The sequence below is a fragment of the Grampus griseus genome, assembly GCF_964374135.1.
Source record: "Grampus griseus genome assembly, chromosome: 4".
In the NCBI taxonomy this organism is placed as follows: domain Eukaryota; kingdom Metazoa; phylum Chordata; class Mammalia; order Artiodactyla; family Delphinidae; genus Grampus; species Grampus griseus.
Window position 1 is genome coordinate 101,506,311 of NC_138997.1, and position 13,757 is coordinate 101,520,067.

The following is a 13,757-nucleotide window of genomic DNA, read 5'->3' on the forward strand; positions in this document are numbered from 1 at the left end:
AACAGTGCTCCTATGAAAATTGTTATGTTACCTTGTATACATGGGAGAGTTTCTCTAGGGTGATTTTTCTTAAAACTTCTTTTGGAAAGGTTTGATCCACAGTAAAAAATACATTTTATATTATACACACAGTATCTATATATCTATAGCTATCACATTTAAAGTTTTAGTAAACAGTTCTCATGCTTACTATTTATAATCTATTACTGTCCAGGACCCTCTAAATTAATGTTATGAGCCCCTCCTGGATCATGCCCTGCAGTTTGATTTCAGGTTTCAATAGCAGTGATGAAATTAATTTAGTGAATTGAGACCAGCATTGAAAAAATTAAATGAAATATATTTTGTGGCATTCTTTTGGGTCATGGGACTCTATATCAAAACTTACTCGTTCACATATTTGTGTACTGGTTCATGATATGATGGTCTTTCTTATTGGGCTTAACTAACTTTGAAAATGAAATATTATTCTAGACTAAATATCTAGGAGTGGAACTAAGGGTCAAAATATATCTGGCTACCCAATATAACGATATCACATTCCTTACTTTCTATATCTACATTTAATTGTTAATAAAAAAATTATACCTGAACACTGGAAAGGCCAGGATATGGAAGCCTTCTTGAAAAGAAAGATTTCCATAGCTTGGGCTTGGTGACATCAAAATTCATCCTTAATGGGGAATCATATTGTTGAATATTAAACCAAATCTAAAAAAGACAAGACTACATTAGCATATATGGTAGCAGATGTATGTGTATTTGTGTGTGTATGTATGTTATATAAAGAGAGACAGCAGAGAGAGACAGAAAGGGAACATGTAGCTTGCACATTTTTTTGTCATTTTGATTTTTAAGACTGATAAGCACTTTATGATCAGTGGCATCATATAGTTGTCACCAGCCATTTTTTTTTTTAACATTTTTTATACCTGCAGTTGAGGTGTACCTTACGATTAATTGTAGGTTGATGAAATAAGGTAGTTCCTGGTGATAAGACACTTAGAATCTTGTGGAAGAAGACAGACAAGGCTACTCCCTTCTCGGGCTAGCCTTTCCTAACCTTGCTCTTCCCAGCCTCCTAATTGTGGTAGGTGTCCATCTCTTTCCTTCCACAGCACTCTGTAACCTCTGAGATAGCACCTGTCTTATTGAGGCACTGTAGCATATTAATTCTGGAACCAGACCACTTGCATTTGAATTCTGGCTCCAACGTTTATTAACTGTGTGACTTTGGACAGTTTAATTACCGTATGCCTCAGTTTCCTCCTCTATAAAAGTGGGATGGTCGTACTTAACCTCATAAGGATGATGATAACGTTAAATGAGTTGATACATTTATACCTCTTAGAACAATGCCTGGTACATAGTAAGTACTCAATAATTGTTAGCTATTTTATTACTGTTGTTAGTATTTATCATTATTTATAGTTGTTTATCTCACTAGACTATTAGATGTTGCCTTGAGGACATTTGCCATGTGCTTTATTCACCATTGTATCATTAGCATCCAGCACAGCTCCTGGTTGGCACGTGGTAGGCATATTGAGTAACTGTGTGCATGAGTGGTGAATTTGTCCATTCAACATAATCAAGTACCTTATATTTAGTCTCAGTTCTAATCACTGTGGATAAAGTTGTGAATGAAACATAGTTTCTACCAGCATGCAGTAGCTAAGGAAAAGACAGTGCAAACAAACAAATACATGGGATATCAGATGATACAAGATGTGGTAGATTGCATCCCTGGCCCCAGTTCCTCACCCCTTCCTATACCCACAGCCTTTGCCCTGTTACTTGGCAGTTACTCCCACTAAAAGGGCAGAAATGTATTTCCTTGCCTCTTGACTTTGGTCAGTAGAATGGGATAGCAGTGTCATTATGTGACTTCTGTGTCCAAGCTTAAGCAGCTCTGTGTGTTCCTGCTTGCCCTCTTGTGCCTCTGCCAATTGTCATTGCCCTGAGTCCCAGAATAAAAATGCATGAAGCAGGGCTCTCCCAGCCTAGGTCAGCAGAACCATCCCAGCTGACTCAGATCCATGAGAATAATTGTCTGAAGCCATTTCTTTTGGGGATGGGTTTCTGGTATTTTGTTGTGGCAAAAGCTAACCTTACAAGGGCTATGGAGAAAACTATGCAGGAAGAGGTGAAATTTTAGGGTAGGTAGAGACGTTTTCACTGGAAAGAGCATGAAGGAGTGAGGGAGAAATTAATGAAGATACCTGGTCAGGGGAAGGGTCATCTATGCAGAGGAAATAGCAGATGCACAGTGTGTCTGAGGGACAGCAAAGAAGACAAAGTGACTTCAGAGGAGTGAGCAAATTAGAGCAAGAAAGAGATCAGCAGAAGATGATGGGGGCAGGGCAGCTGTCAGATCATAGAAGGCCTTGTGGGCCATTTTAAAGATTGAGGCTTTGACTGTTGAGTGAGCCAGGAAGCCACTGGAGTGTTTTATGCAGATGAGTGACATAATTTCCTTCTATTTTAACAGGAATATTCCTTGCTCTTTTGAGATTAGACAGCAGGGGGTAGGGGCAAGTCGGTTAAAGAAGGCAAGGTCTTTAAGAACTATAATTTGGCTGTAGGGTAGGGAATGTGCAGAAAGTAGTGGGAAATAGCACTGGAAAAAAAGAAGTCAGGTTACATAGGGCTTTCAAATCCAAGGTGAGACATTTATTTTTAAATCTGTATACAGTGAGGTACCCTCAGTACTTTTTGAGCCATTGAATGATGAAAGCTGAAATTCAGTAACAGGTATGTATCAGTGTACCAAATAATGGACTGAATTGGAGACAAATTATTTAGTTGGCTACTTATAGTAATGCAGGATGAAACAATAATGATATGACCTGGAAACAGAAGAGGCAGAATCTATATGAGTTGGTATCAAAAGGATTGAAGTAGGAGGAAGTGAAGGAGGGGGAAAATCAAGGACAGTTCTGGGGTTTGAATCGGGGTAACTGACATCCACAGAAGTAGGAAGGCCAGGAGGAGGAGCTCTTTTTAGAGATAAAGGAGAAATGATACAAGTTGTGGATGGCCTGAGTTTGTGATTTTGGTAAAGCATCTGGGTGTCTAGCAAACAGTTGAAAATTCAGGACCCAAAGATTCTGGGGCTAGTGACAGAATTATGACTTTTTTTGCCAGGATAAACTAGATAGAGCTATAATAAATAATGTGTGGTTTTGCAAGAAATCTAAATGTAGAATTTTCAGGAAAATCTACTTTTAAGGTGTGGAAAGAAAAGCCAGTGGAAGAAACCTAGGGAACTATTGCAGAGAAATGAAAATCAACAGTCCTTTATCAGTAAACCGAGGATGAGAAAGTGTTTTTTTCCATGAAGAGGTGATTAGTTGTGTCACGTGCCATAGAAAAGGACAGGAGAGTGAGGAATGGAGTAAACCATTGGATTTATTTATGCATTAGCAAGATAATGGTACTTCTCAGAGGGTATCTCTGTAGAATGGTCAGGGAAGAGGACTAGATTATAGGCGGTTAAAGTCTGAGTGTACTGAGGAAGTGGAAGCGGGGCATATAATTAATATTTAAAGAATTTTGGAAGGAAAGGAAGGAGGGGCAATGGTAGTTTAGGCTGTAGCCGGGTTGGGAGAAGCATGTTTTAGAATTGTTGGACTTCTGAGCCTATTGATGGAGAAGGAGAGAGAAAACATATAGAGGCCAAGTTGGGACAGTTAGTGGAGCCAAGTGTTGGAACAGGAGTAGAAACACAAACATGGGTGGAAGGGGGAGACTTACTTCTTGGCAAAGGAGTGGAGGAGGAAAAAGGCTGACAGTCCAAAGAGGTGGTGTGGTAGAGCAGGGGCAGTTGAGGTTTCAGAGTGCCAGGCCTGCAAAGCGAGCCTGAGGTCCTCTCCTGAGGGTGGCCGAGGCTTAGAGCAGGTTCAGAGCAGCTGCCATGTGGGATGGCAGGCATCATGAGCCACTGCTGCCTGTCTTGTTAGAAGAGTAGGAAAGGGGGTCTTTCTTCCTCACAAAACTTGGGCTTTATGTGAATTAGTCAACCATACAGTAATTGTTTTGAGAACTAATAATTTTGACAAAGAATGGAGTTCTCTGTAGGCTTTTTCAATGCCTGTTGACTCTGCCTGATTACTAATATGACCTTAAGATGGTTCTCTACATGTATTAATAGATGGAGCTTAGCAGATCATTTATGATTATGATACTGCTTTTAATTAAAAATAATAACATGCAAATTGTACACTACACTGCTCTTTTCACACTTGTAGTTAATAATAGTTACCATTTGCTGAATACCTATGAAAGACAGGTACTTTGCTGAGTGCTTGGCATATGTTATCTCTAATTATAGTAGTAACCCATAGACCAGTGGTCTTCAAGGTAGGGTGCACATCACAGACATAATAGAAGAAATAGTAGATCTTCTAATTATTTCTTTTCATTTTAAGAGTTTCTTCTGTGTGTAATATAAATAATATATTGATCCATAAGTAAATACATATATAATTTATAAATAAAAATACATATATTGGGGATATATGCTCAAATGACTTTTCTGACAGATAAAGTTCAGAGAACACTCAGGTAGATAATGATTATAAACACAGTCACAGTGGCCAACACAGGGTTGCTACTGTATGTTAGCTGCTTTGCATTGATTATCTCATTTACTTCTCACAGCTACTCTGTAAAGTAATTACTAACAAATACCTTCATTTTACCAGTGAAGAAACTGATGCTGTATAAGATTAAGAAACTTTCCTAAGCTTACATAACTAGTAAATGATGATGTTGGAATTTAAACTCAGGCAGTGTGATCCCATAACTCATGTTTTTAACCAGTGCCTTATAGAGTACCCTTCATAGTTAAATGGCCCCCCAAACTGGGTGCAAGCAGAATCACCTGATGGTACCTGGGAATCTCTTAGAAAAAGAAAAGGAAGAAAAGAAAGACAGTCTTTTCAGGTGATAAATTTGGCTCATTTAGTTCTCAAAACACTATGAGTTCGGCATTGTAAACTCTTACTTTGGGAGGGAAAACAGGACAAGCCAGAATACAAACTCAGGTCGTCTGAATCTAAATCCTAAATTCTTTCTTTAACCTCATTCTGCTTCTCGAAGATCAGGTGACTAATTTCAACCAGAAGTTTTTATTTAGAACAGTTCTGCCACTGTGCTTGACACTGCGTTTCTTTAACTGGTATTATATATGTTTATGTAAATTTTTTTGACACAAAATATTATTAAAATCAGATCAATTTAAAAAAAGCAATAGTCAACCACATTTAAGAGGAAATGGTAATACTTACATTATCGGGACCTATTAAACAGCCCACGCTTTTTAAGGGGCAGAATGTATCAAATTGTCCATAACAATGTCCACTGCAGGGATTCCATATTAAATAGTGACTTTGCTCCCGAGTTAGCACATAGGCAGTTGGACCCTGAAGGAAAATAGCCATTAAACCAGTTTCCGATTAATTATGCTATTAGGGTCAAGAGTAATTTGTATAGACAGTTCATTATTTTAATTGGACCCCTAATTTCTAAACCCCATGGCTAATGGTGAAAATTATTTTGCAGTTCTAGATTATGCTGAATTAATAAAATCAAAAGTTTATTTTTGCAAAATTCTTGCATCTGCAACTAGTGTGATATAGTGACCAAATAGGAATAGTGGTCATGTTACTCAACTGATATATCTTTTTTTTTTTTTAAGTTAAATGGGGTATGTTGTGGGGTTTTCTTTTTTCAGTTTTACTGAAATATAATTGATGTACAACACTGTATAAGTTTAAGGTGTACAACATAATGATTTGATTTCCATACATCATGAAACGATGACCACAGTAGGTTTAGTGAACACCCATCATCTCATACAGATACATTAAAAGAAATAGGAAAAAAAATTTTTTTTCTTGTGATGAGAATTCTTAGGATTACTCTCTTAACGACTTTCATTTATAACATACAGCAGTGTTAATTATCTTTATTATGTTGTATATTGCATCCCTAGAACTTATATATCTTATAACTGGAGGTTTGTACCTTTTGACTACCTTATCTAATTCCCCTTCCCCCTATCCCCTGCCTCTGATAGCCACAAATCTGATCTCTTTTGTATGAATTTGTTTTTGAAGTATAATTGACCTACAACACTATGTTAGTTTCTGGTACACAACATAGTTATTTGATAATGTCTATACATTTCAAACTGATCATCATGAAAAGTCTAGTTATCATCTGTCACCATACAAAGATATTACATAATTACTGACTATATTCCCCACACTGTATATTTCATACCTGTAACATTTATTTTGTAACTAAAAGTTTGTACTTAATCTTCCTCACCTATTTCTCTCCTCCCCCCTCATTCCTGCCCCCATTCCCCCCTCCCCCCATTCCCCCCTCCCCCCATTCCCCCCTCCCCCCATTCCCCCTCCTCCCCCCATTCCCCCCCTCCTTCCCCCCCATTCCCCTCATCTCCCCCTCCATTCCCCCCTCCTCCCCTCTGGTAACCACCTGTGTTTTTTGCTGTATCTATGTTTCTTTTTTTTTCCTTTTTTTAAAAAATTAATTTATTTTTGGCTGCATTGGGTCTTCATTGCAGTGCACAGGTTTTCTCTAGTTGCAGCGAGCTGGGGCTACTCACTGCAGTGGCTTCTCTTGTTGTGGAGCACAGGCTCTAGGCACGCGGGCTTCAGTAGTTGTGGGTCGCGGGCTCTAGAGCACAGGCTCAGTAGTTGTGGCACACGGGCTTAGTTGCTCTGTGGCTTGTGGGATCTTCCTGGACCAGGGCTTGAACGCATGTCCCATGCTTTGGCAGGTGGATTCTTAACCACTGCGCCACTAGGGAAGCCCTCTATGACTGTTTGTTTCATTATGTTTGTTCATTTGTTTTGTTTTTTAGATTCCACATACACTATTTGCCTTTCTCTGACTTACTTCACTTAGCATAATACCCTCTAGGTCTATCCATGTTATTGCAAATGGCAAGATATCTTATGATTGGCTGAAGAATGATTATTGATGGAAATAAGTAGTCACTGCATTTTCTTTTTAGAGTCAGTTAAGATTGCCTTTTAAGTATTTAGAAGGCTGATTATATCTGAATACTACTTCTATTTCTAATACAGTAATTAATATTTGATATACATTTATAATTATGTAAATGAATAGAAGATAATTTGAGAGGATACTTACTAAACTCTTGACAGTGAGTACACCCAAGGAGGGGGTGGGATTGGGAGTTAGAGCCTGAAGAAGGACTTTAACTTTTAATTCAGAATACTTATGTATTATTAGATTCTCTTTTTACAATGAACATTTATTCATTCATTTATTTCTCATGTATGATTTCATTTGATGCTCACTATAGGCTTCTGGGGAAGGCAGGGCAAAACTTACTCTCCCACTTTCATTATAAGGCTCAGAGTTGTGAAGTGACTTGCTTAAAGTCACACAGCTCATGAGGCGTGGGCATAACCTTGAACCCAGGCAGGCCTTGTGACTTCCTAGCCCATTATTCTGTTCCTTGTACCAGGCTATCTGGGAGATAATGATGGAGCATGAATTAGGATTCAGATATGATACTGCCTGTCTAGTAGCAACCTGTGCTGTCTAATTCCTAAGGATTCCTAGAGCCCTTCTTTTTGAAACACTCTTTGGATAAGCTGTTTCAGTCCATATGACTTTTCTAAGTTTGTACCCAAAATTACCCCCAAAACGTGCCCCAAATTTCGGGATATTTGCAGTGGGCTGGGGAAACAAATTTTAGTCGTCGCTATCTCCAGTCTAATAAAAATAACAATGGTGATACCAAAATATAGCTGTGGACATTCTTTTCTTTGTTCCTGTGGTTATCTGCCTTGTTGCCCTTTGCCTGCCAGGTTAATAGCAGATGCCTGTGGATGAAGCAGACGTGAAAGACTGTCCTTGCCGCACTTCTTCAGATCCCCTTCGGTCCTTGGCATGAATAACACTAGATCACTAAGGGAATCAGAATTCTTAGTAGCATGGGCGGGAGGGGGCTCTTGCTAAAAGGACAGAGCTAGGTGGGGACTGTGGGTGGTAAAGGGCTCTGATTTGCCAAAGACACCCTGAAGCATTGTGCAGGGCCCGAGTACCCTGAAAGCCACTTCATGTTTTATCGCTGGTTCTCTCTTCCTGTTGTGGAATCTCTGGGCTACTTTCCTTGCAACTCAAAGAATTGTTGTGAAATAAGCCCTGTCCATGATTTGGAACATAACACAGCCATCCATGTTAGCCAAGGACACTTTGTTAGAGCCAACCTATGTGATCTTACCTCAGGAATAGCATTGCCCATCACCAGCCAGGCCTTCTTACCCAGGGAGAGGAAGTAATTGCACAGTAATACTGCATGCTCTTCTTCGTCTCCTGCCAGGAGATCAAGAAATTGCTGACCAAAATTAAAAACAAAAAATTACGTTGCATTGACTGACCGCTTCATTCTAGATTGGCTGTATAGGATTTTAAAAAGTCATTGTTAAAATTAGTACCTTCAAGGATAAGATCTATTTTAAAAAGATTTTTCCAAGTGTTGGTACTGTGTTGTTAATTCATTAAAATAAAAAATACCGCAGCACTTTTAGTCGGACATGGTATTTTCTCTGACATTGATGACATGATTTCTAGAATCAATTATGGGGTGAGGTGTGGGAGACAAATTTCAAAGTTCCACGTTTTACTTTGAACTTACATATGGTAGCTCCCTGTGTACGAAACACTTTTTCTTTGTGAAGACGTTATTTTCTAGAGCAATTTTAGGTTCACAGCAAAGCTGACAGGAAGGCACAGAGATTCCCCGCACTTTCTTGCCCCCCCACAGGTACAGGCTCCTCCACCATCAACATCCCCCGCCAGGCGGCACGTGGGTTACAACTGACAAACCTACCCTGACGCACCATGATCACCCAAAGTCCATAGTTTATATATAGGGTTCACTCCTGGTGTTGTACGTTCTGTGGGTTTTGACAAGTCTGTCATTACAGTATAATGCAGTGTGTTTTCATTGCCCTAGAAGTCCTCTGTGCTCTGCCTGTTCACATCCTGTCCTCCCACCCTGGCCACCACACTGTTTTAAGCGCATTGCATGCATCAATTCATTTGATCCTGGAAGAAACCTTTGAGGGTGATACTCATCTTCCCATTTTACAGATGAGGAAGTGGAGGCACAGGGAGATGAGGCAATACCTAGGAAGTGGAGAAGCCATTCTGGCTCTAGAGCACATGAACTATATTCTATTCTTCGTATATCTTCTTACAGATATCTTGAGGTTGTGGAAATTTTATCTCTAAAATTGTGAACATTCTGTTGCCAAAATATATTGGGGAGCAAGAAATTTTAAGTGTACTTCAGCTTCTTCCTTTTAGAGCTATCCTTCAAAGGGAGTTGTATACCGCAGTTAAATTTTATGCAAACACAGTACAACATGAGATCCAGAAGCAGAATGAATACCAGTGATAATACATGTTGGTTTCATACTACTGAAGACTCATTTGGAAGTTTATGTAGCATATGTTGATTGTAAGTTCCATGAGGTCAGAGGCCATTTTATTTTGCTCATAGCCAGAACTAAGTACAGTGTCTGACATGTGATAGGTGACCAAGAAATACATACTGGATATTGACATGCCTTTAGAAGCCCATAAATTAAGGAATATGCAATTTCCAAAGCCCATGCATTAAGGAATATGCAATTTCCAAATGTAATAGAGAATGTGATTTTGATTATTTTATGAATAAAATTGGGATGTTGTTAAGGTAACATTGAGAGGATAAATTAGCATTAAGACATCTGAAGTGGTTTTGTGTGTGTGGGTGCGAGTGTGTGTGCGCAAATAATTAATTTTTTTGTTTAATTAATAATTTTAATTAATTTTAATTAATAATTTTGTTTAATTTCTGAACTTTGGGCAAGTTGAACCAGGAAGAAAAAAGTACCTCAGAATTTAGCTCATCCTGCTAAACAGATGGCTGTGTAGATTTTTATAATAACTAATGAGTGTTGCAATTTAAAATTATGCAAGCCATTTACTAATGTTCCATGAAATCAGCTCAAACTAGTAAGTCTATGAGGGAGAACTACTTACATCAGATGTGCTCCACAGGTCACAGATACCAGCAAATGAAACAGTGTCAGGCAAGAAAGGAATCAAAGACACATATCGAGCCACCAGTTCCTGTTGAAACAAAATTAGCTGTAATCATTTTTCTAATAAAATAGAAAGCTGGATCGTCTATCTCATTTCTTGGAAGAAAGTTTCATATATCACAAACATTTATGTGAACAAAATGAAACGAATGCTCACAAGAGCTTACTAAGTGTTGTGTTAATATTATCTCATTTAATCCTCTCCAAACATCCCGAGGAAGATTATTGTTATTATCCATCTTTTACAGATGAAGAAAATGGCTCTTGGGTCTCTTTGAAATGTTCTCATCTTCTTCCCACACCCGCCCCCCACCCCCCGCCCCACTTATAACAAGACTCTCGAAGATCATCTTGTATTTTCTCTAGCCCAGTGCTGAAAGCAGCCATTTCTCTAAGAAGTCCTGGTTCCTTTTAGAGGGCAGTAGTATTTAGAAACCAAGATGGGTGCATCACTGTGGTTGTAACTCATTATTTCTATAATTGCTCAGGAGGCTGAACATCTTTTTATATGCTTATTGGCCTTTCATGTTTCCACTTCTGTGAATTTGTATTCAAGTATTTTGTACATTTTTAAATTGATTTGTAGTTGTTAAAAAATATATTCTATTTACTATTCCTTTGTTTATTACATATGTTGTAAATGTCCTCTCCTGATTGTGGCTTGTCTTTTCCTTTGTGCTGTTTTTTGCTAACTCAAGTTCTCAGTTTTAATATGGTCAAATTTATTCTTTCTCGTTATAGTTACAGTAAGTCCCCTACATACGAACGAGTTCCATTCCGAGAGCGAGTTCGTAAGTCCAATTTCTTCGTAAGTCCAACAAAGTTAGCCTAGGGACCCAAACTAACACAATTGGCTGTATAGTACTGTACTGTAATAGGTTTATAATAGTTTTCACACATAATACTTAAAAAAAAACAAACACAAAAAATAAAGAAAACATTTTAAATCTTACAGTACAGTACTTTGAAAAGTACAGTAGTGCAGTCCAACAGCTGGCATACAGGGGCTGGCATCGAGTGAACAGGCCAGAAGAGTTACTGACTGGAGGAGGGAGAGGAGGTGGGAGATGGTAGAGCTGAAGGATTGTCAGCAATAGGAGATGGAGGGCAAGCTGCAATTTCACTCACGCCTGATGCTGATGACACAGGTTCTGGTTCCTTGCTGGAACCAGATGCATGTTCACACCTTTGAAAGTTTGCAACTTGAAGATTCGTATGTAGTGGACTTACTGTAGTGCTTTTTTCTGGCTTTTTTAAGGAACTTCCTACCTCAGGTCATAAAGATAAAAATGCCTCTCATATTTAAGTCCTCAATCTATTTGTTGAATGGTGTGCAGCAGGAATCTATTTTTTTTTCCATGTGTAAAATCACTGATCCCAATACAATTTATGTAATAGTCAATTTTTACTAATTTCCAGTGCCAGCTTTGTCATATATCAAGTTTGAGTGGGTTAATATTTGAGTAGACCAATTCTGGATTTTTAAATTCTCTTCCATTTTTCTCTTTGTTATTTGTGCTCAATACCATTTTACCTTAATTACTACAGTCTCATAAGTATCTGGATATGACGTGGCAGATCTTCCCACTGAGTTCTTCTTTCTCTTCAGGATCGTCTTTGCTATTTTTTTGCCCTTTGCACTGCTGCATAAATATTAGAATCAGCTTGCCAAGTTCCACTACAAGCTGTTTTAAAAATCTAGTTTTACAGTCTTTGTCTTTTAACTGGAAAGTTTAATCCCTTCACTTTGATTGTGATTATTGGTAAATATTTAGACTATTTCTACTACCTTATTCTGTGCTTTTTATTTATTTTTCTACAATTTTTTCTATGTTTTTTCCCCTCCGTACTCTCTTTACCCCCTTTTGTTATTTTATCTCCTGCTGGTTTGGAAGTTATACTCACTTTTTAAGATTCTTTTAAGTTGTTAATCTAGAAGTTCCAGTATGAATATTTAACTTAAAACTCTAAAGTTAATAAATATCTTTGCCCTCATCTTGGAAAATATACAAGGGCATTAAAATACTCTCATAGATCCTGTCCTGACATATACATTTTTTTTCAGGATTTTTGTTTTATCTTGATTTTTCAACCACATTGATTTTATTATTACTGTGAAGACAATGCTTGTTGATTTATTCACTAATTTCCCATTTTCTTTACCTATCATTATGTGTTGCATCTAGGATTTTCTGAGAACCTTCCTTCTCTTTATATTTTTTAGAAATTCTTTAAGTGAGAATCTTTTGGTTGTAAATTCTCCCAATGTTTGTGTGAAAGATAGTTTCACTGGTTATAAATTACTAGTTTGATGACTGTTTTCTTTTAGTCTTTTGAAGATGTCATTCCATTTCTGGCTTTCATTTGTGCAGCTAAAAAACCTGTTAGTTTAATTACTGTTCCTTTTTAGATAATCTGCACTTTCTCTCTAGCAACTTTAAAGATCATCTTTGTTTTTTTTGTTCCCTATTATACACCTGGAGTTTAATTTCATTTTATTTATCTTGTGTGGGATTCATCGGGCTTTCTGAACCATTGTTGTCTTTCATCAGATCTTGAAAATTCTCAGCTCTATCTCTTTGAATATTGCTTTTCTTCTTTTAAACACAGTTTGGTCCTCCTCCCTCTATCCTCCATGTCTCTTAACCATTCCTTTATGTCTTCCATTTTTTTCTGTTTCTGTGCTATACTCCAAGTAGTTTCTTTGCCTGTATATTCATGAATTATCTCTGTATTTAACTGTATTTAATTTAACTCTGTATTCAACTATATTTGACGTTAGGTTTAAACTGTTTGTTCAGTTTCTAATTTTAACTATTCTTTATTTCTACAAGTTCCATGTAGTACTTTTAACACGCTGTGTGTCAGTTCTAATAGTCTATTGTCCTTTTGTTATATTTTCAATTCCCTAGATTTCTTAAACTTATTAAACATACCTATTTTATATTCTGAATCTGGTAATTTGTGTCCCGATTCTGCAGAATGTTGTTTCTGCTAACTTAGCTTCTTCATAGTGACTTATTTCTTCATTGATGATCTGTATATGTTCATGTTGCTTGGAACTTTTTCTATGGAATTTTTTTGAGACTGTGTTTAAAGGATGTTCTCCTAGAAGAATTTGGGTTTGCTTTGACAGGGACTTAGGGGCATTACCAACAGGGAATTCTTGAAATTAAATTTCGATTGAAGTTTTTTGGGGTCCTACAGGTAGTGTAAATTTCAGTCCCAAGTGTGAATAAGTACAGCTTAGTGATTAGGAATTCTTAGGAGAGACGTTTTTTTTTTCTCTTCCATCCAGAGTCAAGGCTGAGACAGGCAGGTTGTCTTCTGCAGGGCAGAGTATTTCCTAGTTTACCTACCAGTGAGTTTACACTTAAAGGGTCCCAGCTCCGTGGCTGAGTCTCTAACGCAATGCTCCAGCACCATGCATTACCTTCCATCTCCAGCAACCTTGAGGCCCATTGAAACCCATCTCTTGGCATTAGGAATTACGGGTGACCCCAGAGCAAACACTATTTCAAGCCCTCACCCTTGTGGAGTCTTACTTTCCTGTTGTTTCCTGTCTCTGGGTTTTCCTCCTCATCTTATTTCCATTTC

At 37.8% G+C, this 13,757-nt stretch overlaps 1 protein-coding gene across 1 annotated transcript in view; it reads right to left on the reverse strand.

Moving 5' to 3' along the window:
• Positions 1 to 13,757, reverse strand: part of CC2D2A (coiled-coil and C2 domain containing 2A) — a 135,461-nt gene that overhangs the window by 3,247 nt on the left and 118,457 nt on the right. The window contains exons 31-34 of the mRNA XM_082653861.1: positions 10,099 to 10,188; positions 8,291 to 8,404; positions 5,292 to 5,426; positions 589 to 711 (exon numbers count right to left, since the gene is read on the reverse strand). Of these exons, the coding sequence (XP_082509987.1) occupies positions 589 to 711; positions 5,292 to 5,426; positions 8,291 to 8,404; positions 10,099 to 10,188 (462 nt within the window). The remainder of the gene's footprint in view (positions 1 to 588; positions 712 to 5,291; positions 5,427 to 8,290; positions 8,405 to 10,098; positions 10,189 to 13,757) is intronic.